Source organism: Bos indicus, chromosome 4 (genome assembly GCF_029378745.1).
Source record: "Bos indicus isolate NIAB-ARS_2022 breed Sahiwal x Tharparkar chromosome 4, NIAB-ARS_B.indTharparkar_mat_pri_1.0, whole genome shotgun sequence".
Classification (NCBI taxonomy): Eukaryota; Metazoa; Chordata; class Mammalia; order Artiodactyla; family Bovidae; genus Bos; species Bos indicus.
In genome coordinates, this window is record NC_091763.1 from 33,335,053 (window position 1) to 33,356,946 (window position 21,894).

Here is a 21,894-nt window from a genome sequence, read left to right on the forward strand (position 1 = left end):
GGCCAGTGTAAGGATCTGGCTTTTACTCTGAGAAAAGTGGAAGCCACTTGTAAGCCTTTGAGCAGAGTAGCAGCATAATATGACCTGAGAGTTTTTTTTTTAATTTATTGAAGTAGAGTTGATTTCCAATGCTGTGTTAATTTCTGCTATACAGCAAAATGATCTGCTATTCATATATATATGTATATATTTGCACACACATTTTTTCATGTTCTTTTCCATTATGATTTATTACAGGATGTTGATATAGTTCCCTGTGCTCTTCAGGAGGACCTTGTTGTTCATCCATCTTATGTGTAATAGCTGGCATCTGCTAATCCCAAACTCCCAATCCGTCCCTTGCCTCTTCCTCCTCTTTAGCAAGCCTGTGACTTGTGTTTTTAAATGATGACTCTGAGTATCGTGTTGTGGATAGACTGAAGTGGGCATAAGCGGAAGTGGAGAAACAAGGCAGGAGTTCTCTGGGCTGTTAGGATAGTTATGAAAGTGGCGAAGAGTGAGTGAACTCCAGATGTATTTTGAATGTAGAGCTGACAGGATTTCCTGACAGCACTCCCTGTAATCATTCAGAAGAGTGGCCTTTACTAATTTTAGATCAATATGTACCTTTTTAGCACATGAAGCATTAACTGATCTTGCAGACGTTGTTGACATGGTCATCTTCCTTCTGTGCATGCGTGCTGCAAGGCAGGTGACCATTCCCCGGTTATCCAGAGATTCCTATAGTGCCTTGGACAGTTACCTTTGCACTTGGTCATTGCCTTACACCGTGTGTTAAACTGGATAATTTCGACAGTTTGTGGACATCACTCTTTTACATTTGAAAATATAATATTCAAATATGGCAACTACTTAAATTTATATTCAGTTGACTGTGAAATATTTTGTAAGAGTTTTTAAATTCAAAAATTTAAATTTTTTATATATAAAAAATATATATATATTTTTTTACAGCAGCCAAGCTAAGGAAAAAATGAAGAAAGTAAATTTGATTGGACCATTAACATTGGTAAGCTGTGAAATACTAAGTTTGAATCAGTTCTGCCTTCATTTACGTTTGATGTCTTGGATCTGTGGTGAGAAGTGCTTTAAGCTTGTCTGTAGGCAGCAGCAGATGTCCTGGATTGGCTCATTGTATTTAATGGCCCACATTCTCAAGGTGGATGATAAAGCAGGTAGGGATAGGCTGGCTGGGAGAGCAGAGCTAACTGGTGTACCGGGAAATTGAAGTTAGGACTGGTGTTTGAAGCACCATACAAACCAATTAATTTCAGAAAAATACATCTCTGTATCTTGTTTCTCACACACACACACAAATTTACCTTAAAATAAACTTGTGTACAAGGAGATTGTTAACTACAGAAAATTGTAAATGCTTAAAAAATCTATGTTCACATTGGACTCCAGGGAAACTGATTAAATATGAAGTTAATATTACAGATTCAGATATGTTTATGATAATTCTCAGTGGTTTTCCACCAGTCCAGGGCAAGCCAACATATTTTTGGAAGAAATCAAATCTGTTTTTCATTTGTAATATGTCTTAGAGAGGGGACCCAAGAAAATGTTTGCCCACTTTTGGTGAATAGGATATGTTTTAAACTATGACAGCCATTATTTGATAACAAAGAAGTTGGTTAAAAAAAAAAAAAAAAAGCATGTCATCTGAAATCTCCAGTTTATTAAGTTTCATTCTCTTCTCCCTTATGCTTGTGACTTTTGTGTTTAAAAATCTCAGTAAGGGTAACATCTTTTCAATTCAGTACTTTAGAGACTAAATTGTTTGTAAAACTAAATCTGGTTTTAATGCAAAGGTTTTAAATCTGCCTCTTTCAGAAAACAAAATGTCACAAACCTTAAAGTAGAAACAGAAATTTTCATTTGAATTTGGAAGTTTAACCTTAAATATAAATGTAATCTTTTTCACTCTCAATAGATTTTTTTTGCTGCTGTTCTGATTGAGGTTCAGAATAAAACTGCATTTTAATAGGAGTTAGGCATTCAGGCTTCTCTGATGGCTCAGATGGTAAAGAATCTACCTGCAAAGCGGGAGATCTGGGTTCGATCTCTGGGTTGGGAAGATCCCCTGGAGTAGGGCATGGAGTAACCCACTCCAGTATTCTTGCCTGGAGAATCCCCATGGACAGAGGAGCCTGGCGGGCCACAGTCCATAGGGTCGCAAAGAGTCGGACACGACTGAGTGACTAAGCACAGCACAACACAGAAAGGCCTTCTTTTGTTGAAAAACCACTGAGAACAGATCTAGGTTACTTAGGATATTACTGTGAAATTCCTGGAATTTTCACTGAAGCTTGGTGACAATAAAATTTTGTTTCATTAATATGAGAAACTTTTTAATTGAGGTGCAGTGAATATATTACATTACATGAGTTTCAAATGTACTATGAAGAGCATTTAAAACTTTCCTCAGTTTCACGTGGAGAAGGAAATGGCAACCCACTCCAGTGTTCTTGCCTGGAGAATCCCAGGGACGGAGGAGCCTGGTGGGCTGCTGTCTATAGGGTCGCACAGAGTCGGACACGACTGAAGCGACTTAGCAGCAGCAGCAGAAGTTTCCCATAAATATTTGAAGACAACACTGCATGTCAGCTTGCTCCTGTGCTTGAGCTGTGGCCCAGAAACTCAAGTGCTCTATCTCCCTTCCCCTCCGGCCACTAAGGTGAACCCTGGGGACACTTTTGTGCCAATTTAAGGGGCCCTTCCCCACCCGCTCTGGACTTTACCTGCCCGCCTTGTTTCATTCCAAGCTCCACCTGGCTTCCCACCCTTTGTCTCTCTCAACACTCTTGCTTGCCCTGTGTTTAATGATGGAATTTGGTCTCCCAGACCGAACTTCTCGAAATCCCTGAGAGCAGTTGGCACACCGCCCCCCGACTTTATGCTTTAACCTCAGGGTGCCCCTGCATGGTGACTCCCTCTAACTTAGCCTCCGCTCTCAAGGACCATCTGCCAGCCTGACTCATCACCCATTCTCTTGATGATTGTTCCTTCTTTGTCCCCCAAAGGGAGTGGGGTGGGGAAATGGGCAGAGATAAGGGTTAAAAAGATGAGAGAGATGTGAGGGACAGAGGGGAGAGTATAGAAATGGAAAACTGAGAGACGGGAGATGTAGTCTGGAAGGCAGAGGACGAAAGAAGAACAGAGAGAGAGGCATAGTTTCAGTCAATCAGAAATGGGGAGAAAAAGTGGGAATTTGGAGAGAACTCAAAAAGGTGGTGAAGGACAAAGGGTTTTTGGAGTATTATGACACTGATTGGCTGGTTAGTTCTTCAGTGTTGTGCACTTTACTGGTATAACTACTTCCCTCTATAAGTGATAAGTTGAAGTTGCTCAGTCGTGTCTGACTCTTTGTGACACCATGGACTATTCAGTCCATGGAATTCTCCAGGCCAGAATACTGGAGTGGGTAGCCTTACCCTTCTCCAGGGGATCTTCCCAACCCAAGGATCGACTCTGGGTCTCCCACATTGCAGGCAGATTCTTTACCAGCTGAGCCACCAGGGAAGCCCTCTATGCTGCTGCTGCTAAGTCACTTCAGTCGTGTCCGACTCTGTACGACCCCATAGACGTCTGGCAGCCCACCAGGCTCCCCCATCCCTGGGATTCTCCAGGCAAGAACACTGGAGTGGGTTGCCATTTCCTTCTCCAGTGCATGAAAGTGAAAAGTGAAAGTGAAGTCGCTCAGTTGTGTCCGACTCTCAGCGACCCCATGGACTGCAGCCTACCAGGCTCCTCCATCCATGGGATTTTCCAGGCAAGAGTACTGGAGTGGGGTGCCATTGCCTTCTCCGGGAAGCCCTCTGTAGATGGTACTAAATCCAAGATAGTTGGTGTGGCCACCAGGCCTTTTAGACCTCTCTCTAATATGCTCTGTACTGTGTGCTTAGAAATTCCACCACGTGGAGTTCCCTGAGGACTCATGTAGTTTCCAGTCACCCTGCTGTTCTAAGCCCCCACCTCCCCCACTTTCTCTGCATTCCCCAGTTCTTCTTCGCTAATTCCCCCTTGTCCTTCAAGATTCTACAATGAGTATCATCTCCATAAGCAAGACTTCCCTAAAGCACACACCCAGGCACTCCTTAAGTTTCTTGCCCTTCACTATTGATCTGTCTTCCAAAAAGCTAACTTAAGCCTCTTAAAGGGGCCTTATCCTCAAAACCCAGAATATCCGTTCCCTCTCCACCCTTTATAATTCTCTGTCTGAAATATTCTGAATGTCTTTTTAAAGGATGTATTATGTGTGTGTATGTAAATGAGATCAACCCCTAGCTGTTTCTACCTCAGGAGCTCTGGAAGAGCGAACAGTATTTCTTAATGAAACCAAATCTTAGTCCCTTCTGATTATATTGCAATCACTTACCCAAATAAGACACTGATTAAATGAAATTAGAATTTTTTCCACACAGATACAAAATGAATAGAATCTTGAAATTACTCTGTCAATGATTTGAATTGAAATTCTCTTTCTTCCCTAATACATTTATTTGGAATGGTTACTGACCTTAAAGAAAAATCCAAAGAACATACACTGTGAAAAAAGAGAAATTCTATTATACAAACTAAGTATTCTTCTCTTTTCTTTCTTTTTTTAGTTTCGATACTCTGATTGGCAGGATAAATTATTTATGTCTTTTGGCACTATCATGGCCATAACTCATGGATCAGGTCTGCCCCTCATGATGATAGTATTTGGAGAAATGACTGACAGATTTGTTAATACTGGAGGAAATTTCTCCCTTCCAGGTAAGCATTTCTTTAATTAAGATATGTAGATGTATAGATATATTCCTGGCTGCGATTCATGGGGTCGCAAAGAGTCGGACACGACTGTGCAACTGATCTGATCTGATAGATGTATTCATTTATTTAACTGAGTGAAAGATTAGAAATTGATTTTTCTATTCATCATCTGCTTGCTTCATGGTTTGGACATCTGGGTAGCTTCAGATATCACAGAAGGAGTTTTAAAATTCTCAGTAAAATTCCTCAAATAATCAGTTAAATTTCAACAAATAAGTGTATGCTATTGGACTTTAAGTATAGAATAAGGAAATTTCCAGAAAGCTTTGTATTTCAATAAAGTAAGGAAGTTAGTCTGCTTGAGGATGGTGGAACCATAGCAGAGCATGTCTGCACAGTGTCCATTCAGTTAATGACTATTGATGAGCTAGCTTCAAAATAGGAGAAGGCAATGGCAACCCACTCCAGTACTCTTGCCTGGAACATCCCACGGACGGAGGAGCCTGGTAGGCTGCAGTCCATGGAGTCGCTAAGAGTCGGACACAACTGAGCGACTTCACTTTCACTTTTTACTTAAGGCAATGGCACCCCACTCCAGTACTCTTGCCTGGAAAATCCCATGGATGGAGCAGCCTGGTGGGCTGCAGTCCATGGGGTCACTACAAGTTGGACACTACTGAGCGACTTCACTTTCACCTTTCACTTTCATGCACTGGAGAAGGAAATGGCAACCCACTCCAGTGTTCTTGCCTGGAGAATCCCAGGGATGGCAGAGCCTCGTCGGCTGCCATCTATGGGGTCGCACAGAGTTGGACACGCCTGAAGCGACTTAGCAGCAGCAGCAGCAGCTTCAAAATGCATCAGTTGGCATGGCAATACTTCTTAGCTGTCCTCAGCTTGTGGGTCTGTTTTTTATTTTTTCTTCTTCCCCTCCCCCTCCCCCTTTCTCCTATCCTTCTTGCTAAAATGACACCTACTTTCTGTCTCTAATATTTGGATCAAAAAGGTTGACTGTTCCTTAACAGAGCACTTTACTAAAGAGTGAATGGATTCAGTATGAGAATGATGTGCTTTGAAACTCTCCCAAAAGACTAAAATTACTGGAGTGCCAAAGGAGTCACATAAGTTAATGCCATCAGTGCGAGGGGCTATGTCAGCAGCATTGGAGTGAGGTTCCAATGGACAAAGTTATTTTCATATTAGACAGACTTAGCATAGAAAGGAAGATAGCCATGCTTTCTACCCAGCACGATGGCTCAGTTCCTCCCTAGAGACCTGCGGGCACTAGCTGGAGACCGAGTGGAGCCCTGCTGCTCACAGATGGGGGATGTGAAGGAGATGGCTAATAAAGGAGAGGCAGCTTCCACAGTAGAGGCACCTGAGAGGCAGTAGACTGTATTTAGATGACACTCAGGAAGAGTTTCCAGCGTTCACTGTTGAGAGCTACATATTTGGTTAGCATTGTAGGGCTTAGTTGTAATTACCTAAGAACATGATTGCTTAGTTTATACAATAGGATCTCTTTACATGAATATTGATGAATACTAATACCTTTTAGATGTCTAGTAGAAGCATCCTTTGAATAGTCAAAGCACACTCCTACAAAAATAGTTTATTTATTCTCTAGTACTACTGTCTCTGAGAAGAACCTCTTTATAACAAAAATAATAGAAATCTTTCATAGTGTGTATCATGTGCTAGGTCTTATTCTCAGTGACACATGAAGACAACTGAGGCTTGGAGAGAATAAATAACCTCCCCAAATTTTACAGCGTTAGGGCAGAATTCACTCAGGTCTTTCTACGTCCATACCACGCTCATGACTGTACACATTATACTGCCAATGTAAGTGCTGTACATTCTCCTTTAAAAATTGTGTCTGGGAAAGTTTTAACTGGATTACTTGTATTTGACCAGTGGCCAAAACTTTAACACAAATATTGTAAAGAGTAAGATAGGATAGTTTAAAAAGTCTTTAAGGAAACTAGGAATTTTTATTTTCCTTTTACTTCTTATAAGCTTTATAGATGTATAATACACACACACAGAACAGGAGGATGCCCATATTAGAATCTATCAATCAAAACTGGCTTCAATTTAGGATTTTAAAAACTCAGCTGAATGACTGGATAAACAAAAGTTGTTACATACATACAATGGAGTGTTAAAAAGCCTTAAAAAGGAAGGAAATTTTGACACCTGCTGTAACATGGATGAATCTTGAGGACATTACGCTAAGTGAAAGAAGACAAATATCAAATTATTCTGCTTATAGGAGGTGTCTAGAGTAGCCAAATTCATAGAAACAGAAAAGAAGATAGTGGTAGCTGGGGGTGGAGGATAAGGAAATGGGGAGTTGTTTAATGGGCATAGTTTCAGTTGGGGAAGCTGAAAAAGTTCTGGAGATTGATTTTACCAGAGTGTAAATATATTTAGCACTACTTAACTATACACTTTAAATGGTTAAGATGGTAATGTATATCTTATCACAGTTAATTTTTTTTAACTGGATGCAATGTACTTATCCCAGGCAGGTTGACATTTGGTCCAGTTTTATTAGTCCCGTTTTGGTTTTTGCTAACACCAGAGTAATTCCACAGCTTCCTTATTTGGGGCAGTCTGCTTATTTTTAATGTGTTTCTAATTATGCAACCAAATTGCTTTGAAGCTGGAATGGCAGACAGGTGCCACGTACTGTGCCCAGGGCCAAATTCAAGGTCTTTCTGGGGAATGGCACGAGCAAGTCCCCTGCAGACCTGTGACCGCTGGAGTGATATACTCACCAGAGTTGCCAGCTGTTTCGGTGACCTCCGAATTAAATGACACTTGGTTCCCTACAGCCACGTTTGTCGTTAGGCAACTTGATTGTCTTGGAGGGTTTGGAATGAGAAGTCCCTCAAATGTTATTAATGCCAGTGTCCACTCTTCAGGTTTGTACAAATAATATTCCCATGGCTCTTAGGAGAAAACGAATTGTTGCATTTCATGCTCACTCTGAATCCAGACAGCTCTTTGATATGTTTAGGTTTGTAGAGTTTAGCCAAAGTCATGGGGGTTGAGAGCTGGTAGAGCCCTCAGGTGTCCCTAGCTGAGCTCGCTAGCTCGTCTCACCGAGATGATGTTTGTTTAGAGTCTCTTCTTTAGAATTGTTGGATTCTTGGAGAGCAAGACTCAATGGGAGCCAAATGAGACGAGAATGTTAGAAGAGAAAAAAAAGGTTTAAATCACAAGAGGGTCTGACAATGAGTTATTGTGAACAGACTCCATCCTTGTCAACAGAATAAAGTCTCCGTGGCAAGGTTGTTCCCTCACAATGACTCAGTTGTGCAGAAACTATGCGTAAAACATTCCACATCCAAACCTTAAGAATGGAGTCATAGGAAACAGGGTTTCTACAGAGTATTAGGAACTTGATGTTTTATGCCAAGTCTGTGTGGCTGTAATAATGTAGGAGGTTGTGTGGAGAAATTGATACACCCTGCGTGCCCTTGCATTGCCACGTAGATGAAAGGAAAAGACATTTTTGAGCCCCAGTTACCTTGACTTATTACCCATACTGCTAAAACTGCCTGGACATCCACCAATTCTGTCTTGTGCTGAGTGTTTCTGTGTAATATTAATAAAAGAAGTCCTGGACCGAATCAAGGGAGGCAGACATCGATTTACTCTGAGACTCAAAGTGACAGCACTCCTTATTTAGTGTCTCTTTGAGTGTTCCTTAAGGGATGCATTTATTATTTAGGCCTGTACCTGAGCTGGGGGCAAATTACTTAACCTCTATAATCCCTACTATTATCACCTTTGAAAGGTAGGCTTGCTGATGGAATGGAATGAGATGACTTATGTCAAGTGTCTGGAACATAAACACTGAGGGCAAACTAGCTGTAAGAACTTGGAAATGCAACAACCACTCTTAGATTCTGTTTCCTCATCTATAAAATGTATGGAATATATGGGAACTCTCTAAAATTAAAAAGCAGCTTTAGAATTTCCCATTTCTTTGCTATGGGAGGCATTTAGGCAGAATAGAGAAGGAGTTCTCCATCCTGGTATATTAAAGTCAATTGGAAGCAATTTTTAGATTATCATCTAGACTCAGCTAGAGGTTCTGATTCAGCTGGTCTTGGATGGAGCCTCAGTTCAGTTGCTCAGTCGTATCTGACTCTTTGCAACCCCATGGACTGCAGCACACCAGGCTTCCCTGTCTATCACCAACTCCTGGAGCTTACTCAAACACGTCCATCAAGTCGGTGATGCCATCCAACCATCTTCTGTCGTCCCCATTGGACACCTATATATTTTTCCACCCACCCCACGTGATTCTAACAGGCAGACAGTGCTGTGAGCCACTCAACCAGGTAACTCCTTGAAGATTGTTTGTGAGGCTAAAGCCCAATATGTAGCATCTGGAAGACCAGATAGCGGCTTTCTCCAGATCGAATCCCGTGAGATTTCCAGATCTAGCATTCCAGATTTCATCACATGACTCTTCAAGGAACACATTCATACACATTTGTCACACCTTGGTCCTCTGGCAGCAGAAACTTGGTTTCCTAGGGGCTTTAGGGCTTCTAGGGTTGCTCACCCAGAATTAGATTGCCATTCTCGGCCTGGGACTCTGAGAAAGGAGCAGGTCAAGTTTGTAATGTATGTAGATTTTTATTTCTTAGGAGGGAAGATCAGTTTGAGTTATAATATTGGTGTTGGAGGAGAGAAAAAGTCACTTTAAGATTTCACCTGCTTTCTAAGTTCAGGGGGAAAATAGCCCTGTACACATGATCCGCAGGTTTCCTGTGGTTTTGAACAATGATTTCTGCACATACTTCAGCTTTTGCACAGCTTGTCTGCCTCTCGTTCCAAAGACACTTCCAACGTAGCTATCGAAGGTGCCAGATTTATGAACTCAGGAAGCAAATGAGCACACAGAACTGAATGGATGAGAACAGAAGTGAAATAGAGTCTGCTTCCTCAAGGGCCTAGTAGCTGATAACGAGCTAGATCAATAAGCAGAAACACTTTGCTATGAACATCTACAGAAAGAGCAATCCTGAGGGAGAAATTATGCCACCATCGGGCTACAGGCCTGGTAATTGATCCTGATGGTAGGTTAAATTTAAAATAAATTTCTACCTCATTGCCCTTTGGAAGAAGATAAGCGTGATAACACAGCACCCAGAAAATGTGACCTCAGGGCTGTTTGCCCGTGATAAAGGAGCAAAGCCTAGTTTCTCTCCGGGCATCATGGTAAATGTGTTTTCCCATCAGTGCCGTGGTAACACTGTATCCTGTTACTCTGTGAATGCAGTAGGTATGGGCTGTTTTCTTTTTATGTTTTACTCTGTGTCTGTTAAAGAAGTGAAAATAAGCTATTACCCCGTGACTCAGTCGGTGTGGCATAGTGTCGGGTGCTGTATGAGGAGCGTTAGGACTCTCAGCCTACTTACTATCATAACTGAGTGACTTTGGGTGAGTTACCTTATATCCCTGAGCTTCAGTTTCCTCATCTGTAAAACAGGAATTTATGATATAGCCCTACCGGTATAGTCCTACCTATGGAATTGTGAAAATTAGACCATGTGATGCGTGTATAGTATTCAGAACAGTGCCCAGCATATAATAAATGCTCACTGGATCCTAGCTGTTACTAAAACATGTGAACCAGAAAAGGCACATTGACACTTTTATCAAAATTAGTTCAAAGTAAAAGACCATTTCCTTCCAGTTAATACTGCTTTAAACATACCAGTTTACAGGACGGCTAGTAACCAAGACAAGGAAAGCAGGACCCTGATGGATCACCAGTGATCCACTGACTTGTCTTTGAGCAACTCAGTGATCTTTCTTGTCTTAATTTTTCTCCCTTTGCCATGAATGTAATTCAGACTTTCCATTATTTATGTTGTGAGGAAGCATGTAAGGGAAACACACACATATAGTAATGTAGAATCAAAAGAAGCAAGTATCTGTAAAGTGCTTTGCACCACTAAGAAAAAAGTGCCTGTTAAATCCTGTGTTTCTATGTGGACCATTTCTTTTTTCTTCCTCTGCCTTCTGTATACCCTTCATCAGCTCCTCTCTGCTGCTCTAGGAAGCTGTGTTGCTAAAGGCCCGAGGCCTCTGGTAGGGGGGCAGCACCTGGGAGGGGGGGCTTTACTTCCCCAACTGGACCCGCGATGGACCTAAACCCCAGGGCCCTTTACGTGGGCCAGACGGTAAGAGTGACTTGAGAGTGAGGGAAAGAGAAAAAGATTTTAAAAACCTGGCAGTGCCTTTCAAAAATGTCTTATTTTTTTTATTTTTATTTTTTAGTGAATTTTTCACTGGCAATGCTAAATCCAGGCAGAATTCTGGAAGAAGAAATGACTAGGTAATTGGCTAATATATGTATATATCATATGTACTTCTTTATACTGTGCTTTTAAAAAATATTTTATTTGAAAATAATTTCAACCTTATGAAGAGTTATAAGCATGTACAAAGAATCCCTGTATACTCTAGCTTTTGTTAGACTCTTTATCCTATTGTTTCCATTTATACCCCCTCCCCTGCCATTTAAAGTAAGCTGCGCAGGGGCCTTCCCTGGTGGTCCAGCGGTTAAGACTCTGTCCTCCCAATGCAGGAGGCCTGGGTTTGATCCCTGGTCAAGGAAATAGATCCCACATGCTGTTACGAAGACCCAGGGCAGCCAAAAGAATAAATAATTTTTTTAAAAAGTAAGTTGCCCAGAGCATGTTCCTTTACTTATAAATACTTGATTGGTTCCAAGAACAGGGCATTCTCTTCATAACCACAGTACAGCTATCAACCTCAGTACATTTCATATTGATACAGTACTTTGACCCGGTCTACCATCTGAATTCCAGTTTTGTCTGTTGATCTAATACTGTCATTTACGGCATTTTCCCCCTTTCTTCACCTTCTTAATAGAAATCCCCAAAGCCTGTCACATAATGTTTGTGTTTACTTTTCAATTAATGTTGCCGACTTAAGTGAGTGCTGTCTGTTGCCGTAGCGGCCTGAAACGAAAATATATTTGAGAGTAATGAAATTGAATTTATATTTCTAAAGATACTAACCTCCCTCCAATTTAGTTACGACTACACTCTGAGTTGATTTGAATTCATAACATTTTAGCATTGTTTTTAAAAATTCTTTCAACTTCTGCCAATCAGGAAGAGGGCTTTTTGTTCTCTGTGTAAACAACATGGGAAAAACTTACACTCAGAGCCATTTTGCATGTTCAGCCTATTTATTCCTGTATTTGCAATGTGGTGAAGCTTTTCAGACAGTAGGATATGCAAGTCTAGAATGTGAATTATGGAAGAGTCAAATTGTGTCTACAGATGATCAGTGTAGGTTTAAAAGTGACTCATGAACACCACTGTATGTTTGCAGTTAACCACACAAGTTTATTTTACCTTTGGCTGATAATTCAAGTGGACAGATTGGCCACTGTTCTATTATAATGTCAGAAAAGAGAAAAAAAATTGTATGTGTTATAATGTCCTACATGGTCTTTGTGATCTGTCAGTAAGTTTATTAATTTCCAATTCTGCATATTTCTCTTGCAAGCATAAAGACTCTATTTAAAAGAAACTTTTGAATTGTTTTCCAGATATGCATATTATTATTCAGGATTAGGTGCTGGAGTTCTTGTTGCTGCCTATATACAGGTTTCATTTTGGACTTTGGCAGCTGGCCGGCAGATTAAGAAAATTAGGCAAGAGTTTTTTCATGCTATTCTACGACAAGAAATAGGCTGGTTTGACATCAGTGACATCACTGAACTCAATACACGGCTAACAGAGTAAGTATGTTGTTACCTACACGTCCGTAAAGAAATTAACTACTAGCTATGTGCAAACTTGTCAAGGGAAGATTTTAAATGAAAAAAATGTTTGCTCAATTAAACATTTGGTGTATATTGGGAATAGATGATCTGATAGCCATCTCTAGCAGTTACAGCCTATGCCACAGTGCATTTTCCATACCTGATAGGTTTTTTTTTTTTTTTTTTCCTGGCCTCAGTTATATAAGTAGGTGTATTTGAGTACTGAGCTTACATCCTTTGGGGCTTCCTGGTAGCTCAGACAGTAAAGAATCTGCCTGCAAATGCAGGAGACCCGGGTTCTATCCCTGGGTTGGGAAGATCCCCTGGAGAAGGAGATGGCAACCCACTCTAGTATTCTGGCCTGGAGAATCCCATGGACAGAGGAGCCTAGCAGGATACAGCCCATGGGGTCCCAAAGAGTCGTATGGGACTAACACACACACTCACATCCTTTACTTGTTTCTCTCTCATGGACCTTATCACAGGCCTGACAGATATTAAGATGGCACTCCAGTAAGATGGATGAATGAGTGAATCAGGAATTGAATGAATTCATAAAGAGACTTCTTCTCTTAGTTCTTGTTGACTCTTCACTTATTCAACAAACAATTGAAGGCTTATTAAACACTGTTCTAGATGTTTGTGATTTAACAGTGAATGAGGCAAAGATCTCTGGCCTCTTGTTGCTTATGTTCCAGCAGTGGGTGATAGATGATTAGCGTTTTCTGGCTGGAGATCCTGGCGAGAGGGTAGTGAGCAAATGTCCAAGAGGAAGGAGGATCAGGGCATTTTGGGCCTGGTTGACCTCCATAGGGACTTCAGATCTGCCACTGGACATTTTTGACCTGAGAAGTAGCATGTTCAGACTTCCATTTCCAAAGGATCACTCTGGCTGCTGTACTGAGAACAGAGTGGGTTAACAGTAGCACCACCGGTAGAAGGAAGGAGCCCTTCCTTATTCCTGCTGCTGCTGCTAAGTCGCTTCAGTCTCTGCGACCCCATAGATGGCACCCCACCAGGCTCCCTGGGATTCTCTGGGCAAGAACACTGGAGTGGGTTGCCATTTCCTTCTCCAATGCGTGAAAGTGAAAAGTGAAAGTGAAGTCACTCAGTCGTGTCCAACTCTTCGTGACGCCATGGACTGCAGCCCACCAGGCTCCTCCGCCCATGGGATTTTCCAGGCAAGAGTACTGGAGTGGGTTGCCACTGCCTCCTTATTCCTACTTTCAAACAAATTGAGACATATGTGCAAAATGCTAATCCTTCTCTAATAGGATTAACTAACTGAACAGCATCAACTTTTAATGATACTAACTTCCCAGAAGTGTGAACTAATCCTGAATTTCTTCCTTTGTACAGTTTTTAGGTGGGGAAAGTGTCATTCAAGAGGCTAAGACTGCGAGAGGGGCTTGCGGGCATCTGAACGAGCTTTGCCTGTGTCTGTGTTGGTTAGATGTTTGCTTCACGTTTCTGACTGAAGACCTCCTGCCTGTAACCACTTAGGTGTGATCTTTTTTAGTGACATCTCCAAAATCAGTGAAGGAATTGGTGACAAGGTTGGAATGTTCTTTCAAGCAATAGCCACGTTTTTTGCAGGATTCATAGTGGGGTTTATCAGAGGATGGAAGCTCACTCTTGTGATAATGGCCATCAGCCCTATCCTGGGACTCTCTACAGCTGTTTGGGCAAAGGTATGTGAAACATGGGCATGACCATATGTGTTAACTGACACAGATAGAGTTATCTTCAAGATGCAGGATTCTGGTTACATGTTGTGCAGATCTATGTTAAATGTCATTCGAAACTGCGTGCAGAAGGTTGTGGTTAATATGGTGCTCTAATAGGGAAGATTATTTTTAATGTGATTCAAAATGTCAGATACGGGACTTATCTAGTAGTCCAGTAGTTGAGACTCTGAGTTTCCAATGCAAGGGATGTGGGTGTGATCCCTGGCTAGGGAACTAATATCCCACATGCTGCATGGCCAAAAAACGAAAACATCACAGTTATTGCCTCAATTACAGTTTTTGCACTCTTATTTTTTTTTTACTTGTTTTAAAATCAATAAAATATTATTGATTATTTTTATTTTGTATGATTATTTATTGGCTGCATCAGGTCTTAGTGGTGGCACATGGGATTTTTGTTGTGCTGCACGGGTTTCTCTAGTTGCGGTGCACAGATTTTTTTTATAATTGTGGTGGGTAGGCTCAGTTGCTCAGTGGTATGTGAGATCTTAGTTCCCTGATGAGGGGTTGAACCCCTGTCCCCTGCATTGGAAGGCAGATTCTTAACCTCTGGACCATCAGGGAAGTCCCTGCACTATTGTTATTACTTTGGGTAAATCTCCTGGCATAGTAATTTAAATTACATAAATCTTTATGTCCCTATTTAAGGAAACATAATTTAAAAGTTACATCGCTCAGTTAGTCACTCAGTCGTGTCTGACTCTTTGCGACCCCATGGACTGCAGCCTGCCAGGATCCTCTGTCCTTGGGATTTTCCAGGCAAGAATACTGGAGTGAGTTGCCATTCCCTTCTCCAGGGGATCTTCCTGATCCGGGGATCAAGCCTGGGTCTCTTGCATTGCAGACAGATTCTTTACCATCTGAGCCACCAGGGAAGCCCAATTTAAAAATATAACATAACTTCAAACTATTGCATGAATATCAAACATTTAACTAAGTTTGGATTTTCTGTTTAATTGTGATGGTTACATGGCACTCTGCCAATTTTGTCTTGCAGTAACATCCACATAACCTGTTCCATTTCAGCCAACACTCCAGGGTTGAGAAATTTTACTGGCAATTTTTGCTCATTTTGGGGTTGATTATTTACTTAATAGACGACTGGCGTCTCTTGTGTTTCGATTCTTCCTTTAGCTTTCTCCTGCAGCGTCTTGTTTAGCCATCTTATCATTCAGTAGACTATCCGTGAGTAGTATCTGGAAATGTGGTTTTCAAAGTGATTAAAAATCATTACACAATAATAATAAGGATGGTGAATCCTTTCCAAGCAGTAAGATTTTAGTTTAGTTTGCAATCAACAGAGAAAAAAAGGTAGTAGATGTGGAACTCAACACTATTACCCAAAACACTATCTAGTGAATTATATGTGCCTTTCTTTTCCTCACTCTGTTACTGAATCAAGTCTAGCTGCTTGAAAAAAATCATTACTTGCAAAAGCTGGTAGAAAGGAAAGTTGCTTTTAATCAGAATGCTGGCAATCTGGGGGAGGTGGTGGACTCAGTGTCCACCAAAAACCTCCAAAGATTCCAAGATCTCCAAAGATTCTGTTACTCATGAAATATTTTAAAGGGGCAAAGGAAAGCATCTCAGTTAATCATCGTAACAGAGGGTCAGAGTCTACAGTACTCCCCATCATGCATACCAATGAGTAGGTGCAACTTCTTGTGATTTTTCTTTAAATGCTATCTCTTTACACAGTTTATTCATGAGATTACTGAAGGGGAAGCTAGGGAAGAGATCTGGTCATTTGTTAATGACTTACTCTTTATTTCTACATCTTTGATCTATGAAAAGAACCAACAAGTTAGGTGAAGTATTGTGTGATCAAAAGATTTGAAAGGGGGACTTCCCCCGTGGTCCAGTGGCTAATGCCTTCCATTACAAGGGGTGCCATTTCAATCCCTGTTCGGGGAACTAAGGTTCTACATGTGGCCAAAAATTTTTTTAAAAAAGAAATTGTGCTAGGGCTGGAGACAAGCAGAGCATGGGGATGATTTGTTTAAGGTTAGTGGCATGACAGATGAAGACAGAGAAATCAATAGAGAGAAAATAGTAGTAGATGTAGACAGCTTTTTCCTGCCTAGAGCTATTTACAACTTCCCTGGGGAGGAGTTCATTAAGGCAGATCACACCTGGCCTTTGTAGGGGAATGGAAGAAGCTGTTGGATGTGGTACACTGAGTGATGTTTGCTTCATATCTACGGTGTTTGGTAAAGGGCAGTGTTTGGGAAGAAAAAGTAAGTTGAAGAGTTGATCAGAGTGTCTTTTAACTTTTTTCCCTATTTGAAAGTCATGTGTTTGTCTTCTTTCCAGATACTCTCAGCGTTTAGTGACAAAGAACTGGCTGCATACGCAAAAGCAGGTGCCGTGGCGGAAGAAGCTCTGGGGGCCATCAGGACTGTGATCGCTTTTGGGGGCCAGAAGAGAGAGCTGGAGAGGTCAGGAAGGTCCTTTGTCCACTGGCTCAAAGAACTCACTTTTATTACATTTTGCTACTTATTCTTTTGTGGTATGAGGCTACAGTCCATACGGTCACAAAGAGTCAGACACAACTGAAGACACTTACAGCACACAGGCATGCACACGTGTCTACGGCTTTCCTTTGCCTAATATAAACCCCTTACCCACAAAACATATTCACCCTTTATTGATGGCTGGAGATTGTCAGACTTTACAGCAGGGTTCTGACCATTTTTGGCTACCCTGGCGGCTCAGATGGTAAAGAATCCGCCTACAATGTGGAAGACCTGGGTTCCATCCCTGGGTTGGGAAGATCCCCTGGAGAAGGGAATGGTAACCCACTCCAGTATTCTTGCCTGGAGAATCCCATGGATAGAGGAGCCTGGTGGGCTACGGTCCATGGGGTCGCAAAGAGTTGGATGTGAGTGAGTGACTAACACTTATACTTTCTGAACTTTTTATAGTCCATGGACTTCTTTGAAAGTCTGATGAAATCTATGGACTTCTTCTTAGAATAATGATTTTAAATGCCTAAAACAAAATACGTAGGCTTACACAGGAAACCAGTTATAGTGAGGCACAATCATCAAAACATTTTTAAAGTTGTGATACAATAAATCCATGCAAATAGATGGGGAAACAGTGGCTGACTTTATTTTTCTGGGCCCCAAAATCACTGCAGATGGTGATTGCAGCCATGAAATTAAAAGACACTTACTCCTTGGAAGGAAAGTTATGACCAACCTAGACAGCATATTAAAAAGCAGAGACATTACTTTGCCAACAAAGGTCCGTCTAGTCAAGGCTATGGTTTTCCCAGTGGTCATGTATGGATGTGAGAGGTGGACTATAAAGAAAGCTGAGTGCCGAAGAATTGATGCTTTTGAACTGTGGTGTTGGAGAAGACTCTTGAGAGTCCCTTGGACTGCAAGGAGATCCAACCAGTCCATCCTAAAGGAGATCAGTCCTGAGTGTTCATTGGAAGGACTGATGGTGAAGCTGAAACTCCAATACGTTGACCACCTGATGCGAAGAGCTGACTCATTTGAAAAGACCCTGATGCTGGGAAAGATTGAGGGCAGGAGGAGAAGGGGACGACAGAGGATGAGGTGGTTGGATGGCATTACCGACTCGATGGACATGGGTTTGGGTGGACTCCGGGAGTTGGTGATGGACAGGGAGGCCTGGTGTGCTGCTATTCATGGGATCACAAAGAGTCGGACATGAATGAGCAACTGAACTGAACTGAACTGAAATCCATGCCTCTATTTTTAACCTATTGAATATCAAGAACTAACTATAGGTCTAATACCTACTGTAATTCCAAGTAGGTCTGTGGGTAAAATGTATTTCAAGATATCTGTAAAAAGTAGAACATGATATGAAAATGATCTGGGATTTCTATTGGCAACACATTCACAGTTACTGCTGACCCTACAGAGGCTTGTTGCCTGCACTGATAATCGAAGGAAATGCTGAATTTTGGTTAGGGGTTAGCAAAGTTAAAAGTGTAAGTTTTTCCCTGGTCAAATTCCTTAACCAGGGATTCCAGGTCGAGTGCCTCTGCTCTAAGGGGAGTTGATAGACAAAAATGTATGGGCCAGAACAAACCCCCTAATAAAGGCTATTCAATTCTCCAACCAGTTTTCTTTAAATAATAACATACCCTAATATAACTGAAGTATGACTCCATGTAAAATATTTTCTTTTGCCATTCTGCGGGACTCCTGATACCCCCGACTCTATGAAAGGGAAATTCTCTGGAAATTCTCCAGCCTTGAAAGCAAAGGTTCCCCACTCCCCTCTTTTTCATTTTCTGTTTTTCTATTCCTTAAGTCCTCTTGACAGCCAACCTGTGCCTGGTTCTCTAACCTCTTCCTTTTTCTCTCTCACTGCTGCTTCCTGCACACAATAGCCCACACACCTCAGGATGTGAGTGTAATCAGTGCCGCTCCATTAGCTGCAAAAGGCAAGCCATCTAAGCGAAGGTAATTACAGCATGTCCATCCTTGTCCCCAGAATCCATGTCATGTTGGGGCTGATATAAACCTCCCTGCCCGCACCTTGCAGCCGGGCCACCTGGGATTCAGCACAGCACTGGGCGTGGGGTGCCAGCTGTCTCCCCAGGGATGCAGCTCTGCTAAGTCAGTGCGTGGCTGAACACTGAGGAAAGAACACTGGAGAGTTAGGTGCTTTAAGTAATTAAAAGATATAATTTTGGGTGGCTGGATGCATTTTAAAAAATGAATAAATTCTCAGCATCTTATTTGGTTAAACTAAAAAAGATATGATGTTGTTTGTTTTTGTTAGAAACATTCTAATGGATGTGATATAAGTTTCATTGTACATCCAGTGCATTTTTTCTTTTGTGACTTTAAGGAGCCAAAATTAAATTTTATACACTCTCTGCATCTAGCATGGAATGAAAGGCTTAACTGAAATTGATGGAAAAATCATCGTTATTTAACAGAACCATTCTAGACATGTGTACCTGTATGTCAAATCCCAGAAGCCAGTAATAATGGATTTTACTTAATATTTAAAATTATGGTTACAATAGAATGAGTGGTATCTAGGAAGAAATTAAATTCTAAAACAAAAGCAATAATAAAAATAGGATTTATCAGATTTTGCCAACTATGTGCCAGCACGGTTCTAACAACTTTCTGACATTGTCTGTCAACCTCACAGTCATCTAGCAAGGTAGGCATTAGTAACTCCATTTTATAATACCATTTGCAGCAATATGGATTGACTTAGAGCATGTCATCCTAAGTGAAGTAAGCCGGACAAAGACAAATATCCTATGATAATACAGAGCCTGGAAAAAATGATACAAGTGAACTTATTTCAAAACAGAAACAGACTCACAGACATAGAAAACAGACTTATGGTTACCAAAAGGAAAAGGAGGGGAGGGGAAATTAGGAGTTTAGGATTAACATATACTCGCTACTCTATAAAACAGGTAAGCAACAAGGACCTACTGTATAGCACAGGGAACTACACTCAATATATTGTAATAATCTGTAAGGTGAAAGAATCTGAAAAAGAATACATGTGTGTGTGTGTGTGTGTGTGTGTAGCTGCATCCCTTTGTACATCTGAAACTAACACAACACTGTAAATCAACTGTACTTCAATTTTTAAAAAGTAATTCCATTTTACAAGTGATGCAAGTAAAATCTAAAAAAGTAGAGTAAGAAACTATATCCCATAAGTAGTGACCTCTTTATACCCTATACCCTGGCTTAATCAAAAACAGAACAAAACAGAGACCAAAGCGAAGCAAAAAGGCAAAGACTGGAGTATAAGTACACAAACAGATAGAATTCCCATCCCTTTCCCAATGGGGTAAGGCTTCCCTGGTGGCTCAGATGGTAAAGAATCCGCCTGCAGTGCAGGAGACCCAGGTTCAGTCCTTGGGTCAGGAAGCTCCCCTGGAGGAGGAAATGGCAACCCACTCCAGTACTCTTGCCTGGAGAATCCCACAGACAGAGGAGCCTGGTGGGCTGCAGTCCGTGGGATGGAAAAGAGTCAGACACTACTGAGTGACTAACACTTTCGCTTTCACCCAGTGGGACAGCAGAGAAGATAAATTAGCCTGTCTTGAGAATATAACTGCTTTAAGAGTCCCAAATAGTGTTTGCAGTTTACATTTTGGTGTCACTCCTGGTGGGCTTGGTTTCTCTTCTTCCTCCTTAACCTTGACTTGTGATGCTGGCCATGAAGGTTGATGGTGAGGTTCTCCCAGGGTTGGGAGTTCAGTCCTGGATCAGCTATGGGAACATTGCTGGGACTTGTGGGGACTGAGGGAGATGGGTCCAGGCCAGTAGAGAAAAGGCTCAGATGGGATCTGGTCCAGGTTGACCCTGCATTGGTTCAGTTCCTGGGAAGCTGGGTGTCTCCATGGGTTTCTTGGTTGATGGTTTTTGTCCCTTAAACCTCTAGCTGTCCAGGAGGGGTATATTGCTAAGATTATGTATTCTCAGGGTTCAATCCCTTGGTTGGGAAGATCTCCTGGAGAAGGAAATGACAATCCACTCCAGTATTCTTGCCTGGAGAATTCCACGGACGGTGGAACCTGGTAGGGTACAGTCCATGGGGTCACAATGAGTAAGACACAACTGAGCAACTTCACTTTCACTTTCATGGATTCTTACTATCATATTTCCCCCTTCATTTTCTGGTAGGTATCAGAAACATCTAGAAAATGCCAAAAGGATTGGAATTAAAAAAGCTATTTCAGCAAACATTTCTATGGGCACTGCCTTCCTGCTAATATATGCATCGTATGCACTGGCCTTCTGGTATGGATCCACTCTAGTTATAGCCAAAGAATACACTATTGGAAATGCAATTACAGTAAGTTGTTTTCCTAATATTTGTGACAAATCTGAAAAATTGTTTATCTATCTACCTCTTCTTTCATTTTCCTCCTTTTTGAAGGATGAACCATGGTTCTAACCTTTTTACTTATGGCATATCTTTGCTCAGTCCTGTGGGCAGAGCTGGGCTTCTAGAATACACAGAGCATCACAAGTGGTTAGACCAATTGAGAAACATATGGAGCATATAAAGAAAGATGGAAAGAATTTATTAATGAACAAATATCAATTGGTACCATCTTCATTGTGCCTGTGATTTTCATTACATAAAAAAGTAGACATTATTATACATAGGTCATACTATGAAAGAACATTGAATTTGTATCATATTGGCTATCCAAATACAAGATGAAAAGTGATTTTAGTCTTTTTTTCTTTTACGAAATGAAAATAGGTTCATTTTATGATTAGAAAAATTATACATACTAGTTATACAAAAGATTAGAATACTTTTAAAAATTAGAAATTACTTAAAATTAGAATTACTTATGATCTAAAAATCCATATACACTTAATGATAACTTTTGGTGTTTATCTTCCAGATTATTTTCTGTATATGGGTTTTTTTCTCTTGAAACCTAAATTGCATTATGCATATCTTTTTGTAAATTTTTTTATAAACTAGCAACATATTGCGACCTTCTTTCCATGTCAGTGATGGTCAGGACAACACGTAACCATTCAACTAGCCATGTTTTAAAACCTG

At 41.1% G+C, this 21,894-nt stretch overlaps 1 protein-coding gene across 9 annotated transcripts in view; it reads left to right on the top strand.

Moving 5' to 3' along the window:
* The window catches only part of LOC109557314 (phosphatidylcholine translocator ABCB4), a 201,519-nt gene that overhangs the window by 131,637 nt on the left and 47,988 nt on the right, over positions 1–21,894 (top strand). For 2 of the 9 annotated variants that reach the window (XM_070787626.1, XM_070787627.1), the window contains exons 3-9: positions 955–1,009; positions 4,614–4,764; positions 11,071–11,128; positions 12,377–12,568; positions 14,112–14,283; positions 16,654–16,778; positions 20,994–21,165. The exons of 2 other annotated variants lie outside the window; for them this stretch is intronic. In XM_070787626.1, coding sequence (XP_070643727.1) covers positions 955–1,009; positions 4,614–4,764; positions 11,071–11,128; positions 12,377–12,568; positions 14,112–14,283; positions 16,654–16,778; positions 20,994–21,165 — 925 coding nt within the window. 5 more of the 9 variants (XM_070787628.1, XM_070787630.1, XM_070787631.1 and 2 more) reach the window with 4 other exon arrangements.